The sequence below is a fragment of the Scyliorhinus torazame genome, chromosome 30 (assembly GCF_047496885.1).
Source record: "Scyliorhinus torazame isolate Kashiwa2021f chromosome 30, sScyTor2.1, whole genome shotgun sequence".
Lineage (NCBI taxonomy): Eukaryota > Metazoa > Chordata > Chondrichthyes > Carcharhiniformes > Scyliorhinidae > Scyliorhinus > Scyliorhinus torazame.
In genome coordinates this window covers 26,842,920-26,862,525 of record NC_092736.1, presented here as the reverse complement: position 1 = coordinate 26,862,525, position 19,606 = coordinate 26,842,920, and the positions used below count along the sequence as shown (strand labels likewise).

The window sequence follows — 19,606 nt, the reverse complement described above, 5'->3', positions numbered from 1 at the left end:
TGTGCAGCCGGAAGCATTCAGAGCTGATGGTGTTCATTCGTACGTTCACCATGGGAGCGTTTTACAACAAATTCACTCATGAGGTGAGCCCTGGCCCAAACCCAAACTGTTCCAGTACCAGGAGGTACCTCTATTGGACTCTGTCAAAGGCCTTCACTGCATCTGGGGACATGATTCTTCTGGTGTCTCCTCCCCGGATGGGGGCACGATCACGATCAGCAGACGCCTGATGTTCACCGTTACTTTTATACCCTTGACAAGCCCGTCTGATCCTCCACGACTACCTCTGGCACGCAACTCTCCAGTCACCTCACCAGGGCCTTCGTTAGGATTTTGGTGTCAGTGTTCAGGAGTGAGATGGATCTGTATGACCCGCCCTCCATCGGGACTTTGTCTTTTTTAGAATCAGCGAAATAGGAGCCTGTGTCAGCTGGGTGGCAGGGGCCCTCTCGATAGCGAGTCACAGAATATCTCCCGCCTGTGTAGGGCCTGTGATACCGCAAACTTTCTATAGAAGTCCACCAGGAATCCGTCTGGACCCGGTGCCTTCCCCGACTGCATGGAGTTAATTATCTCAGTGACTTACCCCAGTTCCCCTTCTCTTTTTCTCCCTCACAGCTGGTATGTCCAGCCCATCGAGAAACCGTGTCATCTTTTTAGTCCCCCTCCGGGGGCTCGGAAGAGTACAGCTCTCAGCAGAAAGTCGTGAAGGCCTCATTTATCTTATCTGACGCGGTGACTAGTTTACCATTCCTGACCTGCGCTATCTCCCTTGTGCCTGCCTGCCTTCTCAGCTGGTGAGCCAGTAGGCGGCTGGCCTTGTCCCCATATTCAAAAATGGTCACCCGTGTCTGGTGCAGTTGGTGCATTGCTTTCCCGGCGGAAAGCAGCTAAAACTCCAACTGTAGCTTCTTCCTCTCGTCAGCGGTTCCACGGTCGGGGCCATGGAGTATTGCCAATACACATCTAACATGGGATCGATCAGCCTTGCCTAGCCATGCTCTCCTTCATGTCGCTGAGTGCCCTGTACGCTATTATTTTTTCTTTTTAAAAATAAATTCAGGGTACTGTTATGGACCAGGGTTTAGAGAACCCCAAAGTGCATCATGGGTTCACCTGACCCACAGCTTTTAATAGATTGTGGTATGGGGAGCCCACGGCCCACTCTACAGGTGTGGTACAGCAGAAATGGGAAAGTATTTTTTAAAGCAAAACAATGTTTATTCTATGAACTCAAGTTAACCGTTTTAAAACAGTGAACATCTTAGCAACCATAAATTCAAATACAACCCCCAAAGAATACAACACTAAGTAATCCTTAATAACTTCCCAAACAACATCCAGAAGACAAAAGAAACACCTTTTAACAGAAGCACATTAGGTTTACATTCACTACTGAGAACATTTATAAGTCTGAATTCACCAAATGATCAAGAGATAGTCTTTTCATGGCAGAGAGAACAGCAGTACACCTGCTCTGTCTGGCTTCAGCTCCAACACTGAAAATAAAACTAAAACACACCCTGCAGCAAACAGCCTAAAACGAAAGTAAAAAGCTGACAGACAGCTCAGCTCCACCCACACTCTGACATCACTGATAAACACCCATTTCTTAAAGGTACATTTCTTAAACACCCATTTCTTAAAGGTACTCTCACATGACACCTCCCCTCAAGAAAAAAAATAAACCATCAACTTCCAGATGGTTTCATTTTTCACCTTTTCACTATCCTTTAAGAAATGCACAGTAAATATACTTTTTTGTTTCAAAAAAACAACACAGGCAAACAGGGATAATTTTTTTTTATGTTTGTTCTTCCTCCAACTGAAATCTGTCTCGATTGACAGTCTCTTTGAACAAGGTGGTCTCTGCACGATCCATCCATTTCTCTACGCCTTGGCATGTCTCTTTAAAGCAGATACTTTAGTTCAATCTGATCACAGAGTCCCTTGCAATTCTCCAACACAGGAGCATTGGTTATCACAGCTTTCAGGCAGTCAAATGCCTGTTGAAAGTCCTTTGTCCACTGAAATTTTTGACGTTTCTTCAGCAAGTCCATCAGTGGAGCAATCACACTACAAAACTTTTGCACAAATGTTCGATCAAATCCACTCATGCCAAGAAATTGCATTATTTCCCTTCGTCTTGAGGGTATCGGAAACTCCTCAATAGCTGTTGATTCCATATCCCGTGTGACCATTCAACCCTGTCCGTTTGTATGGCCAAGGAAAATGGCTTGGGCTTTTCCAAATTCACTTTTCGCTAGGTTTATCACCAAACCCACCTCCTGAAGTTGATCGAATAACTCAATCAGATGTTTCAAATGTTCTGTCCATGTCTGGCTGAAAATTACCAGATCGTCGATGTATACCGCACAATTGGGTAATCCTGAAACAACTTTGTTAGTTAACCGTTGAAATGTTGCTGGGGCGCTTCTCATGCCAAATGGCATAACTTTGAATTGGTATATACCATCTGGAGTCACAAAAGCTGAAATCTCCTTCGCCCTTTCGGATAAAGGTACCTGCCAGTAACCTTTAAGTAAATCCAGATTAGAAATAAAAGCTGATTGTCCCACTTTCTCAATGCAATCCTCCAAACGTGGGATAGGATAAGAGTCCGTTCTTGTAACTGCATTAACCTTTCTATAGTCCACACACAACCGTTGGGTACTGTCTGGCTTTGGTACCATCACTATGGGTGAGCTCCATTGGCTGCAACCCACTTCAATTATGCCATTTTTAAGCATACTCTCAACCTCTTTGTTAACCTGTGCCAATTTTAAAGGGTTAAATCTGTATGGATGTTGTTTGATCGGAACAGCATTTCCCACATCTACATCATGTATAGCCATTTTATTACTTCCCAATTTATCTCCACAAACTTGCCCATGTGATATCAATATCTCTTTCAGGTCAGTCCGTTTTTCCTTTGGAAGGTAACTCAACAATTTTCCCAATTTTTAAGTACATCCTTGTTTTCCAATTTAATTTGAGAAATGTCAAATTCCAAGTCATCTGGATTTGGTTCGTCATTTTGAGTTAGAATCGTTAAAACCTCCTCCTTTTTCTCTCCTTCCCTTTCAAAGTACCTTTTAAGCATATTCACATGACACACTCGGTGAGTCTTCCTTCTATCCGGCGTTTTTACCACATAATTCACCTCACTTAATTTCCTTTCAATCTGATACGGTCCACAAAACCTAGCTTTTAAAGGTTCACCTACCACCGGTAACAATACTAAAACTTTATCTCCACTGGCAAAACTACGAACTTTGGATTTCTTGTCCGCTACCCGTTTCATCACATTTTGTGCAACTTTTAAATGCTGTCTAGCCAATTCACCTGCTCTATTTAATCGTTCCCTAAAATTTGACACGTAATCCAATAATGTAAGTTCTGATTTCTCACTCACCAATTTTTCCTTAATCAATTAAAGTGGTCCTCTTACCTCATGACCAAACATTAGTTCAAAAGGACTAAATTCGGTGAACTCATTAGGTGCATCCCTAATTGCAAACAGTACGAATGGAATTCCTTGATCCCAATCCTCTGGATAATCTTGACAATCAGCCCTCAACATTGTCTTTAATGTCTGATGCCACCTTTCTAACGCTCCCTGCGACTCTCGATGGTATGCAGTTGATTTAAATTGTTTTATTCCTAAGCTATCCATAACTTCTTTGAATAACCGCGAGGTAAAATTTGATCCTTGATCCGATTGTATTTCTGTGGGGAATCCATATCTAGTAAAGAATTTAAGTAACTCCTCCACAATCTTTTTAGCTGTAATATTATGTACTGGAATGGCCTCTGGAAACCTAGTGGACACATCCATTATAGTCAAAAGATATTAATTCCCACTTTTTGTTTTAGGAAACGGTCCTACGTAATCAATTAGGACCATTGTAAAAGGTTCCTCAAATGCTGGAATGGTATTAAGGGGTCTGCTTTTATCACTGCTTGAGGTTTCCCTATCACTTGACATGTGTGACATGATTGACAAAATTTAACTACATCTTTATGTAGTCCAGGCCAATAAAAATGTTTCTGGATTTTAGCTGGAGTTTTCCTTATTCCCAAATGACCTCCCACTGGTACCTCATGTGCAACTCGCAACACCTCCTTTCTATACCCTACCGGCAATACTACTTGATGAACCTCTGCCCACTTTTCATCCGCCGGCATATGTACATTTTCTCATCAAGACATTACTTTTACGGTAATAACACTCTGATATACTCAGATTCCTCTTCCATGTATGCTTTCTGATACATCCGTTTTATTTTATATCCTTTTGTTGTAACTCCGTCAATTTTCCTGAACTAAAAATATCCGCCTCATCCTCCACCTGGTCTTGTTCTTTTTCAACCATCTGATCAAAAATTGTTTCTGATAATTGCACTTTAACTTCATCTTCACTCTTTGATTTCTCCTCTTGTCTTAACCTGTGACTTTGCGACCTTGTCACTACACAATCCGGAAAAATCCCAGGATATTCGTCCCTCAGTTGTCTGATTTTTCACTGGCTTATCAACCACAGTAGGCATCACTCCCACCTGCGATCCAGCTATATCATTACCCAAGATAAACTGTATTCCTGGACAAGATAGTTTCTCTATTACTCGTACTACCACTTCACCACTCTTCACTGGACTTTCCAATCTTACCTTATATAATTGAACACTACTCCTCTCACCCTGAATTCCACAAATTACCACCTTTTCTGGCAATATTCTTCCCAGACTACATAACTCCTCATCTCTTACCATTAAAGATTGACTAGCTCCCATATCTCTTAAAATTGTGACTTCTTTACCTGCTCCTCCTAATGCACAAGTAAACTTTACCCACACAAGTAAATTCTTTAAAGAGATCTGGCACCTTCTCATCAATCACCTCTTGATCAGGTTGTACAATCTTTTGCACCTCCTTCGCTTCACTTGGGCTTTCCTTTACCACTTTAACAAACCCCACTGTCTTATCCTGTTTTAACACATCAGCCTTCCCAGTGTTTTTCTTCAACCACCAACACTGTGAGTTTACATGGCCTAGTTTATTACAGTGAAAAAATGTGAAACTTTTCATGTCTCTTCCACCCTCCTCGATTTCTTTTTTTAATCTGCGGTACACTCTCCTTATTATCTCCCATCAGATCACCTTTACTTTGACCACTTTGAGCATTTCTCATGTCCACAGTTTCCAGCCTTCACAGGCTGAAACTGATTTTGGAAACCAAGCTTTGATTTATGAACTAAATCATAATCATCTGCCATTTCTGCTGCTAACCTCGTAGTTTTAACCCTCTGCTCTTCCACATGAGTTCTCACTACATCAGGAATTGAATTTTTAAACTCCTCCAAAAGTATATTTTCTCTGAGAGCTTCATACGTTTGGTCTATTTTCAAAGCCCTTATCCACCTATCAAAATTACTCTGCTTGAGCCTTTGAAACTCCATGTATGTTTGACCAAATTCTTTCCTTAAATTTCTAAACCTTTGTCTGTAGGCTTCAATCACTAGTTCATATGCACCTAAAATTGATTTTTTTCACCTCCTCATACGTCCCAGATACCTCCACCGGTAAGTGATGCAAACACTTCACTAGCCCTACCTTCCAGCTTTGTTTGAATCAGAAATACCCACATGTCCTGTGGCCATTTCATTTGTTTAGCCACCTTCTCAAATGAAATGAACAAGGCTTTCACCTCCATCTCATCAAGTCATGGCAATGCTTGGACATATTTAAATAGATCCCCACCAAGCCTTCGACTTTGACGCTCTTTCTCACTATCATCTAACTGTACGTTTCCCTTTACATCTACCAATTTTAACTGACTGTCATGTTTCTTGGCCATTTTCTGAAGTACAAACTCTCTCTTTATCTTTTTCCCTGATCTGTATCTCCCTTTCTCTTTCTTTTTGTTCTGCTCGGGCTATTCTTTCTTTTCTCCTTTCTTCTCTCTCCTTTTCTTTTTCCTCTCTCTCTCTTTCTCTTTCCACTCTCTCTCTTTCGTATTCAAGCTGCTTTAATTCTTTCTCATGTTCAAGTTGCTTAATCTGCAACTGGATCTTTGCCATTTCTAATGAGTCAGACTGTATCGCAGGCAACTTTAAATGCTTAGCCACCGCCATAATTACCTCATCTTTTTGCATTTTGTCAGGTAATGTTAACTGCAATGTTTTTGCCAAATCTAAGTCTGCTTTTAGTCTCTGTCCGTAAGGTACTGCGTGTGACCGTCTCCACCCCCAAAAACTTCTGAGCCTCTGAAAGAGCTATTGTGCACAACACACTCCCCACTTATACTAGAATACCACACCTGAAAAACAACCACAATATGCTCACCCCTCACTGTCTTTAAGTTCACTAAGCCAATCCAATAGACAGACTTTTGTCCCGGATGAGCCCCCAATTTGTTATGGGCCAGGGTTTAGAGAACTCCAAAGTGCATCATGGAGTTCGCCTGACCCACAACTTTTAATAGATTGTGGTATGGGGAGCACACAACCCACTCTACAGGTGTGGTACAGCAGAAATGGAAAAGTATTTTTTAAAGCAAAACAATGTTTATTCTATGAACTCAAGCTAACCTTTTTAAAACATACAGTGAACATCTTAGCAACCATCAATTCAAATACAACACTAAGTAATCCTTAATAACTTCCCAAACAACATCCAGAAGAGAAAAGAAACACCTTTTAACAGAAGCACATCAGGTTTACATTCACTACTGAGAACATTTATAATTCTGAATTCACCAAATGATCAAGAGATTGTCTTTTCATGGCAGAGAGATCAACAGTACACCTGCTCTGTCTGGCTTCAGCTCCAACACTGAAAACGAAACTAAAACACACCCTGCAGCAAACAGCCTAAAACAAAAGTAAAAATCTGACAGACAGCCCAGCTCCACCCACACTCTGACATCACTGATAAACACCCATTTCTTAAAGGTACATTTCTTAAACACACATTTCTTAAAGGTACTCTCACATGACAGTACCCAATTTTGTTTCCAATTAAAACTCCGCTGTTGTCTTCTTTATTCCATCATCCCCATGTGCGACCTGTTGTAACCAGTGTTCTACCGTCCCCCTCACACCTAAACCCGACTCCCCCACCCCCCCCACCCCCACACTCCCAGGCCCCTCTGCTCCTGCCATTCCCTCTTCTCTCTCCCTGTACCCATGTTGCCTCTCCGCCTTACCCTGCGCCACGCCCCCTTCCCCCGGTTAATTTTGTCCCCCCCTTCTGTCGTGTGCACCCTTCCTTTTGGGAGCTGCGTCGCGGGCCCCACCCCGCTTCTCTTACTTCCGTGCTCTAGCAACTAGCATGCTCGCCAGTGTGGTGGCTCCTCCAGGAGCAACGTCCTCTACCCTCCATCCGTTTTGTTCTCCTCCTCCCCCTCCCCCCGTCTTTCTCACTTCAGTGTGCCTTAGCCTTCTCTCTCTCTCTTCACCCCCCCGCCGCCCACCCAAGACCATGCAATTGTTCAGTCCAGCAAACGGGAAATCACGGTTAATGGTTTCTATGTATCCACTATTGCGTACTTTCCAGCCCGTTCATCTGGATGAACGTCTGCGCATCCTCCGACATATTGAAATAATGTTACATTTTGCTGTTTGTTACCCAAAGTCTCGCCTGGTATAGCCTTCCGAACCGCAAATTGTTTCTGACTAAAGCCATTTTGGCTCCATTAAATTCAGCTCCTGCTTGGCCAGATCGGCCCCAATGTCCTGATAGATGAGGATCGTATGTCCCTCCTATCTACAGCACCGTGTGCTTCTCGCCCAATTCAGGATCTGCTCTTTATCCTGGAACTTATGGAACTTTTAATAATTATTTTGGAGTCAGATTTACAGGCTATAAGGGCTTAAATCGAAGATCTCAAGGGAAGGCCACCTTTCGTGCGACCACTCAACAGATCGGCACCACCCAAAGTCAGCTCGTTAGCATTTCAACATGAATACAAGGCCCACATGATTGACATTGCCAGGGAGATGAGCATTGAGAGTGGGAAGAGTGATCCTCGTATCAGCTCGGTTTTGAGAGAGAGGGAGATAGCGAGAGTGAGAGAGAGAGTCTACGCAGAGAAAGTGTTGTTCTCATTAGTCACGACAAAGATGGGTGGGAACATTTTTTAGATTGAAAAGACCAAATTTGAAAGGATTTAAATGAGGCTGGAAGATTCACCTAGCTTTAGTTAGATGGGAGAATATCACCCTAACAGTGATTTAGCGATGGGTTTAGAAGTTACCCAGCTGGAAAAGGTAAAGGAAGCAAAGCCCCAGGTGTGGAGAATAATTTGCGTTGGTTCTGGGAGAATAAAGTGACCAGTTAAAAGGATAGAGCAAAGTTTAACTGTGATGGGTTTAATAAGGCACGGGAAGTCCAGGTAAGTAAAACATAAATGACATTTATTTTATATACATGAGTACCGGTAGAACCTCACCAGGTACTCTCTCCTGTTGATCGGCTCCAGACTGGCCGACCTTTTATACAAGCTCGTGCTCCTCAAGGAGCACAGGGAAAACTATTATCCCCACACCATATGTCCCGCGCACGTTATTACAGTGGGATTTTATGGTTGTTTTAAAAGTTAGAATATAACTTGCCTTCTGAATAATGTTTAAGCAATGTTGCTTTTAATTTGCTTGTTACAGTAAAATTGTCAACGCTTGAAATCTTGTCGTGTGATCCTTCCAAGTCAGTCACTGGAAATTTAAATGTCTTTTTACAAGTTATTGGTCTCTACAGGGATCAATTTATAAACTTCCAGCATAATCTTCTTGCTTTTACATTATATTCTATTCCTCGATTTATAAATGCAAGTAACTCATATCCTTTTTTAACCATTTAATCAAGTTCTCTTTGCTCAGGCAGTTTCCAAAGTCATACCATTTATAGTACACTGTCTCTCCATTTTAATCCTCCCAAGTGCTTACTTCGCACTTCTCCACATGAATCTCCATCTGACATGTTTTGCCCATTTCATCATGATGTCCATATCATTCTGAAGCCTATCAAACTATCCTCATCATGATCGACAACTAAGAAAATGCAATATCATCTGCAACCTGTTAACACGGATCCTTACCCGAGTCAGGATCATTCATAACAATGGAAAAGAATAATGGTCCCAAAATCAAGTTTTGGCGGCCATCAACGCAAACCACCTCCCAGCCTCCTTTGTTTCACTGTCACCAAGCCAATTTCATATCTAAACCACCACTTTCCCCTTAATTCTATGGGTTTCCGTCTTCTTAATAAGCCTCTGTGACACTTAGTTGAATGCCCTCCAAAAGCATAACAGATAATGCGCTGTCTTGATTGACTTTCTGCGTTGACTCATTTGAGAATTCAATCAAGTTTTTTTAAATTCTTTCAAGGGACGTGGGCACTGCTGGCAAGGCCAACACTTGTTGCCCATCCCTTTAACTTAGTGGCTTCTTAGACCATTTCAGAGGGCAGTTAAGTGTCAACCGGTGGATCTGGAGTCACATGTAGGCCAAACCAGGTAAGGAGGACAGGTTTCTTTCCCTAAAGGACATGAGTGAACCAGATGGGCTTCAACAATCGATAATAGTTTCATGCTCATCATTACTGATGACGAGCTTTATATTCCAGATTTGCTGGGGTGGGATTTGAACCCATGTCCCCAGAACATTAACCTGGGCCTCTGGAATACTAGTCCAACATTACCATAACACCGTATCCCCAGAGACTACACCACCAATTAGCCAAGTTGGTGAGAGACAAGCTGCCTTGAACAAATATGTGCTGACTCTTCTAGATTTCTCCTTTCCAAGTGCAAGTTGAGGTTATTTTTCTTATAAATTTAGAGTACCAATTATGTTTTTCAAATTAAGGGGCAATTTAGCGTGGCCAATCCACCTACCCAGCACATCTTTGGGTTGTGGGGATGAGACCCAAGCAGACACGGGGAGAATGTGCAAACTCCACATGGAGAATGACCCGGGAGCGGGATCAAACCCTGGTCCCGATGCCGTGAGGCAGCAGTGCTAACCACTGCACCACCTTTGCAAGTGGATTTTTATCGCTGATAAAGTTTATAATAATTATCTGACCACTGATGTGTGCTCTTCGGTTTCCCACTAATCCCTATCAAATAGTAATACAACATTAACAACCTCCCCGCCACCAGCACCACACCTATATCCAAAGAAAATTGAAAAACTATGACCAGTACCTCTGCCAATTCGACCACTGTACAACCTAGAACGCATTTCAACTGCAACAGGCAACTTGCAACAATGCTTATATTTTTTTAGAACATCTTTTCTATGTTTTCCCACCTTATCCATAACTTTCATAGAATCGTAGAATCTACAGTGCAGGAGGCCGCCATTCGGTCCATCGAGTCTGCACTGGCCCTTGGAAAGAGCACCCTTCCAAAGCCTACACCCCCACCCTATCCCCGTAACTCCAACAACTTTGCTGTCATTTAAGTGTAAACTTCGCATCAATAATAATAATCTTTATTGTCACAAGTAGGCTTACACTGCAATGAAGTTACTGTGAAAAGCCCCTAGCCGCCACATTCCGGCACATGTTCGGGTACACAGAGGGAGAATTCAGAACATCCAAATTACCCATCAGCACGTCCTTCGGGACTTGTGGGAGGAAACCGGAGCACCCGGAGGAAACCGACGCAGACACGGGGAGAACGAGCAGACTCCGCACCGACAATGACCGAAGCCCGGGAATCGAACCTGGGACCCTGGCGCTGTGAAGCCATAGTGCTAACCACTGTGCTACCATGCTGCCCTACTTCTTTTGTGATCTGGCGATTGCTATATTTGACCATTACATTTGCACTTTACTCTGCCCTTCCTGCTAAACAAAATACTACAAATTAAAGAATCAAGGAGAGGCAATTAGAAGATACGCTGATGGAAATTAAAATTCGGTTAACTGTTTCTCAAAATAACTTGATTGGGAGACTGCAGCACCAGGAAAGGAAATTTCAATCTGTCCCTGCAGAACTGGTTCACTTCCGAGCGAAGAAGCTTCAAAATACATTTCTCTGAATTACAGGCACTTTGATAGAGAGAAGCTGCCTGAGAAATATCATATAAAATGATTTTTGGAATCTTTCCAATCTTCCATCAACCTTTAAACAAATCAATTAAGAGAATATTTCCGCTCCAAGTACCTAATGTCTCCCTGTAATACCCAAAATTGGCATCCCATTCCATTGAATGGAGGACGGTGGACGCTTGCAGACTGACATGGATTCTGCCAACCTGTCTCATCAGGGCCACAGGACAATGACAACACGGGAGGAGTATAAATTTCTCTTCCTTGACGAGGTGGACGCTACAGACATACGAGTTAGTTTAAAATGTTCAAGCCATAAGCACAAAAAGTGTGCAGCACATTTGCCTTTATAGGAAGGTCCGTTCAACCCCAGGTTACTGCACAAACCAATGTGCCAATCACTGCTTTCATCTATACACCCACAAAACTTGTGGTACCCACTCAGAATGTGACAAAGGAGAAAACGAGGAAGCAATTTCAGAGAACTTGTTTTTGAGCTAGAGGTTTCAGAGCAATATGATAAGCAGCCTAGAATCATAGAATCCCTACAGTGCAGAAGGAGGCCATTTGGCCCATCAGGTCTGCACAGACCCTCTGAAAGAGCACCCACCCACTCCCCTGCCTTATCCCCATAACCCCACCTAACCTACACATCCCTGGACGCCGAGGGGCAATTTTTTTATCATGGCCAATCCACCTAACCTGCACATCTTTGGACTGGGAGCATAGGGTCTATTCAATCAGATGCGTTTACAAGGAAAGGTTTTTTTTCAAATGACAAATAGGAGGAAAATTCCCATTTTGCACATCATGGTTTTCCACACTGGGTGGAAGAAACAGAGTGATGAAATTTCCCACCAAGTATTTATGGAAAGACTCGAAAGGAAAGAATAAAAGCAACATGCCGAAGATGCTGGAAATCCGAAATAAAAACAGAAAAATGTTGGATAAAGTCGGCAAGTCTGGCAGCATTCGTGAAGAGAGGAACAGCATTACTACATGGCAAAATTTGGTTCCAACTTCATCTACAAATTTGCTGACAATGCGACCATAGTGGCCGGATCACAAATAACGAGTGAGAATACAGGAGGGAGAAGGAGAATCTAATGGAGTGGGGCAGTGACAACAATCTATCCCTCAATGCCAGCAAAACTAAAGAGCTGGTCATTGACTTCAGGAAGCAAAAGTACTGTACACACCCCTGTCAGCATCAACGGGGCCGAGGTGGAGATGGTTAGCAGTTTCAAATTCCTAGGGGTACACATCTCCAAAAATCTGTCCTGGTCCACCTACGTCGACGCTACCACCAAGAAAGCACAACAGCGCCTATACTTCCTCAGGAAACTATGGAAATTCGGCACGTCCACATTAACTCTTACCAACTTTTATAGATGCACCATAGAATCCTATCTGGTTGCATCATAGCCTGGTATGGCAACTGCACGGCCCAAGAAACTTCAGAGAGTCATGAAAACAGCCCAATCCATCACACAGACCTGCCTTCCATCCATTGACTCCACCTACACCTCTTGCTGCCTGGGGAAAGCGGGCAGCATAATCAAAGACCCCTCCCACCCGGCTTACTCATTCTTCCAACTTCTTCCATCGGGCAGGAGATACAAAAGTCTGAGAACACGCACGAACAGACTCAAAAACAGCTTCTTTCCTGCTGTTACCAGACTCTAAATGACCCCCTTATGGACTGACCTCATTAACACTACACCCTGTATGCTTCACCCGATGCCGGTGTTTATGTAGTTACATTGTGTACCTCGTGTTGCCCTATTATGCATTTTCTTTTATTTCCTTTTCTTTTTATGTACTTAATGATCTGTTGAGCTGCTCGCAGAAAAATACTTTCCACTGTACCTCAGTACACGTGACAATAAACAAATCCAATTAATGTTTTCAGTCCGCATGACTCATATGGGCGGGGGTGGGAAATGTTAACTCCATTTTCTCTCTCTACAGATGCTGCCAGACCTGCTGGGTTTTTCCAGCATTTTCTGTTTTTATTTGGAAAAAGAACTTTCATTTCCTTTGCACTTTTCCTGACCTCAACAGCATCTCAAGATGTTTGCAGCATTTGATTGTCGTCATGATTGTAACATAAGAAACAGCTGATTTGTGGACAGCCAGCTCCCACAAACAACCACTTGATACTGACCAAACCATCTGCACCACTGGTGTCAGTTGCAGCTGATAGCATGAATCCCGAAAGCTGTGTTGCCTCACCCAGTGGCAGGGGTAAGGACATTTCCTCGGGGCCAGAGAGGAACTAGGAGTTGGAAGGATCCAGTTCTTGGGGGCCATGAGGGTACCAACGACATAGGTAGAACCAAGAAAGAGGTTCTACGGAGGGAGCATGACCATTTAGAGGTCAAATTGAAAAGCAGAACTAAAACAGTTATAATCTTTGGATTGCTAACCGTACTACAAGCAAATGGGCATAGCGTGAATAAGATCAGAGCGCTGAGTGCATGACTCAAAGATTGGTGTGCAGGAAATGGATCCTGGTTCATGGGGCACTGGCACCAGTGCTGAGGGAAGTGTACAGTTGTGATGGCCTTCACCTAAACCACTCTGGGCCCAGTGTACTGGAGAATCACACAACTAGGACTATAAAGGGGGCATTAAACTAAATAGTGATGGAGTGGGAGGGTTCATTTGAGGGGGGGCTTGGAAAAATAAAGAGAAAGGGCAAAGCAACAGTGCAGCACTACGGTGTCTTATGCTCAGTGGTAGCATCTCTACCTCTGAGCCAGACGCTTCGGGTTCAAATCCCACTCCCGAAAAGTGATGGCCATGGAGTGTGCATTCATAATGTAGCCAAACAGGTTGATTGTCAACCTGCAATTTCTTTCAATATACCTACGGTAAGAGCAGGAGAGTCTCCTGGTTAGTCGGAACCTGCAGAAATCAATGGCAACTCACTCTAGTAGTTTGCCAAGCATAACTGTGGACCAACATATGGAAGTCCAAGGTCGCCAACGCCATCTTAGGTTATGGGACCTGAAGAGAAAGAGAGAGTGCATGTGATACGGGAAATGTTAATCAGTGTGACAGGAATGGACACAGTGTACAAACTTAAGAATGCATCAGGAAATAATTTCAAAATGCATGCATTCATAACACGATGGGGAATTGATAGCAGAAACAAAAACATAGGATGATACGATAGCCATTACCGAGACATTGTTGGAAGCTGACCAGAGCTGGGAACTGAATATTCAAGACTACTTGACATTCAGAAGGACAGGAAGAAGGGAAAAGGCCATGCGGTAGCTCGGCTAAGAAAGGATACAGTCAGTACAGTAGTAAGAAACGATTTGGGCTCCGAATATTACGATGTGGAAAAGTTTGGGTGGAGATTAAATATAAACAAAATAAAGAAGTCACTGGTGGGAGTAGTTTATAAGCCCCCTAATATTCGCTACATTGTGAAAAGAATAGAAATCAAGAAATGATACAGATTTGTAAGTAGAGTATTGCAATGATTGTGGGCAAATTTAGTCTTCATATAGGTTGGACCAACCAAATTGGTAAAGGTAGACTCGAGGATGGATTTCGATTTATTGACACATGTACTGAGGTACAGTAAAAAGTATTGTTCTGCATACAGTTCAGACAGGTCGTTCCATACATGAAAAACATAGGACATACGATAGATACAGAAATGTAAACATAGACAGACATCAACATCGGGTGAAGCATGCGGAGTGTAGTACTACTCAGTAGAGAAGGTGTGTGGAGAGAGATTAGTTCAGTCCATAAGAGGGTCATTCAGGAGTCTGGGAACAGCGGGGAAGCAGCTGTTTTGGAACCTATTAGTGATTGTTCTCCTGCCCGATGGAAGAGGTTCGAAGAGAGAATAACCTGGGTGGGAGGGGTCCTTGATTATGCTGCCAACTTTCCCAAGCCAGCGGGAGGTGTAGATGGATGGGAGGCAGGTTCATATGATGGACTGGGCTGTGTTCACCACTCTCTGTAATTTCTTACAGTCTTGGGCCAAGCAGTTGCCATACCAGGCTATGATGCAGCCAGATAGGTTTCTTTCTATGTATGGTGCATCTGTAAAAATTGGTAAGAGCCAATGTGGACATGCCAAATTTCCTTAATTTCCTGAAGGAGTATGGGCGCTGTTGTGCTTTTTCAGCCGTAGAGATCATAGAGTATATTTGGGACAGTTTCAGCAATACATTCTGGGACCAATCAGGTAGCAGACTATTTTAGACTTTGTAATGTGTAATGAGACAGGATTATTTTATTATCTCATAGCAAAGGGTCCTCGAGGTAGGAGTGATTATAACATGATTAATTTCACATTCAGTTTGAGAATGAGAAATTTTAGACTGAAACTACTGTCTTAAACATAAACATAAAAGCAATTAGGGTGGATTAAGCAGACAAGGGGCAATTTAGTGTGGCCAATCCACCTACCCTGTACATCTTTGGATTGTGGGGGTGAAACCCACGCAGATATGGGGAGAATGTGCAAACTCCACACTGACAGTGACCCAGGGCCGGGATCGAACCCGGGTCCTCAGTGCCATGAGGCAGCAGTGCTAACCATTGCGCCACCGTGTCGCCCCATTTTTCCTTATCCAACCTGGCTATCCCTTGGTATCTCGGGTTCTCTGGCCTTATTGCTCCCATCTTTCACTATCATGGGAACAAGCAATGGCAGATAATTAATGAGAGATTTCATAACCCGCAACAAAAATATATTCCACTGAGAAGGATGCACCATCCGTTACTAACTAAGGAAGTTAAGGATGGTATCAAACGGAAATAAAAGGCAAACAACATTGTGCAGATTAGTGGTAGGCCAGATTAGGAAAAGCTTAGAAACCAGCAAAGGATCTTTCTTTTTTTTTAAATGAGGGAGAAATTATAACAATAACAATCTTTATTATTGTCACAAGTAGGCTTACTGCAATTAAGTTAGTGTGAAAATCCTCAAGTCGCCACATTCCAGTGCCTGTTCGGGTACACAGAGGGAGAATTCGGAATGTCCAATTCACCTAACAAGCACGTCTTTCGGGACTTGTGGGAGGAAACCGGAGCGCCCGGAGGAAACCCACGCAGACACAGGGAGAACGTGCAGACTCCGTACAGACAGTGACCCAAGCGGGAATCAAACCTGGAACTCTGGTGCTGTGAAGCAACAGTGCTAACCACTGTGCTAGCATACTAGAGCAATAAGTGCAAAAGCTTTTTATATACTTATAAAAACAGACTTTAAAAGGAAAACAGCAGTTAAAGTATTAGTTCCTTAGATGAGGAGACTGAGAATTAAAAGTAAGAAATAAGGAAATGGTAACCCCACCCAGGATGTTGATAGTGAGTTTTCAGTGATGGTAATGCCATTGAATGTCAAGGGCAATGATTTGATTCTCTTTTGTTGGAGATGGTCATTGCCTGCCACTTATGTAGCATAAATGTTACATGTCACTTGGCAGCCCAAGCCTGGATATTGTCCAGGTTTTGCTGCATTTGACCATGGACTGCTTCATTATCTGAGGAGTTGCGAATGAACATGGTGCAGTCATCAGCGAACATCCCCACTTTTGACCTTATGATGGAAGGAAGATCATTGACGAAGCAGCTGAAAGCAGTTTGGCCTAGGACACTACCCGGAGGAACCCCTACAGTGATCGACTTCCAACTACCATAACCATCTTCCTCTGTGTCAGCTATGACTCCAACCAGCAGAGGGTTTCCCCCCTGATTTCAATTGACTCCAGTTTTGCTCAATGTCCTTGATGCCACACTCTGTCAAATGCTTCCTTGACGTCAAGGGCAGTCACTCTCACCTCACCCTGTCTTCAGCTCTTTTGTCCATGTTTTGGGCCAAGACTGTGATGAGGTCAAAAGCCAAGTGACCCTGACAGAACTCAACCTGAGTATCTGTGAGCAGATTATTGCAGTCTAAGTGTTGATTGATAGCACTGTCAACAACAACATAGATCACTTTTTGAAAAAGTATCATTTCATAAAATACAAAATAGAAAAAAAACGAATTTACATACATCAACCTTAAAAAACAGAAAAATAGAACAGCCCCTCATAAAACCGACCTCCCCCCATTCCCGCACCTCCCCTTAACAACTAACAATGACCAATTCCTTGAAATAGATCATAAAAGGCTGCCATCTACGCTAGAACCCCTCGATTGCTCCCCTCATGGAGTACTTAACTTTCTCAATATATATTAATGATTTGGGTGAGGGAACTTAATGTTTTTTGCAGATGATACCCGTTATAACCTGCCTACTTACCATTGGCTGGGGACTAATGATAATCCCACAATCCTGTGGGAGTATGAGCTTCCCCAATGAGGGGGGCGGAGAAACCATTAGTAAACTCCTAGTATAAATAAAGCTGGCCAGTTCAGGAACCAGCAGGAAGGAGTGTGCAGCAAGGGAAGTTGTTGCTGCAGTTTTATATATATATAATATATATGTATGTTATTGTAAATAAATGTTATTACTTTGTATCCTTAAAACTCGTGCTGGATTCTTCGTGGCCCTCACAAAAATACCAAATTAGGTGACGAGGATGCAGGGATCCTACAGCAAGATCTGGACAGGTTGGGTGAGTGGGCTTGTTTAGCACAGGATTAAAGAGCTGGCTTTCGAAGCAGACCAAGGCAGGCCAGCAGGACGGTTTAATTCCCGTACCAGCCTCCCCGAACAGGCGCCGGAATGTGGCGACTTGGGGCTTTTCACAGTAACTTGATTTGAAGCCTACTTGTGACAATAACCGATTTTCATTTCATTTCATTTTCAATGGCAGATGCAGTATAATTTGGATAAGTGTGAGGTTATTCATTTTGGAAGCAAAAACAGGAAAGCAGATTACTACCTGAATGGTTGTAAATTGGGAGAGGGGAGTGTGCAGCGGGACCTGGGTGTCCTTGTGCACCATTCGCTGAAGGTGATCATGCAGGTGTAGCAGGCGGTAAAGAAGGCTAATGGTATATGCGCCTTCTTTGCGAGAGGTTTCGAGTATAGAAGCAGGGATGTGTTGCTGCAATTATACAGGGCCTTGGTGAGGCCACACCTGGAGTATTGTGTGCAGTTTTGGTCTCCTTCTCTGAGGAAGGATGTTCTTGCTCTCGAGGGAGTGCAGTGAAGGTTTACCAGACTGATTCCAGGAATGGCGTGACTGTCATATGAGGAGAGATTGACTAGGTTGGGATTGTTCCCGTTGGAGTTCAGAAGAATGAGGGGGGAGGATCTCATTGAGACTTATAAAATTCTAACAGGACTAGACAGGGTAGATGCAGGGAAGACGTTACCAATGATAGGTGTGTCCAGAACTAGGGGTCACAGCCTGAGGATTCAGGGTAAACCATTTGACAGAGATAAGGAGACACTTCTCCACACAAAGAGTGGTGGGCCTGTGGAATTCATTACCACAGGAAGTAGTTGATGCTAAAACTTTGAATATATTCACGAGGCGGCTGGATATAGCACTTGGGGAGAATGGGATCAAAGGCTATGGGGAGAAAACAGGATTAGGCTATTGAGTTGGATGATCAGTCATGATCGTGATGAATGGAGGAGCAGGCTTGAAGGGCCAAAAGGCCTCCTCCAGCTCCTATCTTCTATGTATCTATGTACTCCCGTCAGATCCCCCAGCCACACCTAGGCACTGGGTGGAGATGGAGATCTCCACCCCAGCAACACTCGCCTCCAGGCAATCAGCGAGGCAAAGGCCAGGACATCGGCCCCGCGCCCGCCTGCAGCTCCGGCGAGTCTGATGCCCAAATATGGCCACTAAAGGACAGGGTTTAGCTCAATCTCCAGAATCGCCAACATGGTACTAAAGGAAACCCAAAACCTCACAACCTTGGTCAAGACCAGAACATGTGCACATGGTTAGCCGAACCTCCTGAACAGTGCTCGCAGCCATCCTCCACCCCTAATAAGAAGCAACTCATTCTGGACATGGTCAGGTGCGCCCTGAAATCTACCTTCAGTTGGACCAAACCAAGCCTCGCCCACAAGGACATGAAGTCCACCCTGCAAAGGGCCAACTCCACACCTCATCATCCAATATGGACCCCAAACCATAAATGACTAGATAATGATCAAGAGTTTCCCCGATAAAAGCAAATTGCTGTGGGTGCTGGAATCTGAAACGAAAGAGAAAATGCTGGAAAATCTCAGCAGGTCTGGCAGCATCTGTAGGGAGAGAAAAGAGCTAACGTTTCGAGTCCGATGACTCTTTGTCAAAGCCGTTTCCAAGCCTTTGCCAAAGAGTTTCCCCGAGTTTGATTTGTCCTGCTTTTCTGTGGACAGGAGGTTTTTGGGCAATTTCCCATATTGTTGGGTTTCCAGTACTGTAGCTATACTGGAACAGCTTGGCCCGAGGCACAGCTAGTTCTGGAGCACATTTTCAGTACTACTGCCGGAGGTTAGAAGAACAACAGGTGAGTTTATTGCAACTTCTAGGAGTTTGAGGAAATTGACAGGGTAGATTTTGAGAGGATGTTACTCTTTCTGGGGGATCTCGAACTAGGGGGCAATGTTTCAGA

The 19,606-nt window shown here is 43.5% G+C and overlaps 1 protein-coding gene across 4 annotated transcripts in view; it reads right to left on the bottom strand.

Moving 5' to 3' along the window:
- ptpn9a (protein tyrosine phosphatase non-receptor type 9a) overlaps positions 1-19,606 on the bottom strand; it is a 278,081-nt gene that overhangs the window by 237,014 nt on the left and 21,461 nt on the right. Inside the window, exon 2 of one of the 4 annotated variants that reach the window (XM_072493041.1) lies at positions 13,996-14,073. The exons of 2 other annotated variants lie outside the window; for them this stretch is intronic. In XM_072493041.1, the coding sequence (XP_072349142.1) occupies positions 13,996-14,058 (63 nt within the window). In that variant the 5' untranslated portion in view covers positions 14,059-14,073. Of the gene's footprint in view, positions 1-13,936; positions 14,077-19,606 lie in introns of those variants that run through there. One more of the 4 variants, XM_072493043.1, reaches the window with a different exon arrangement.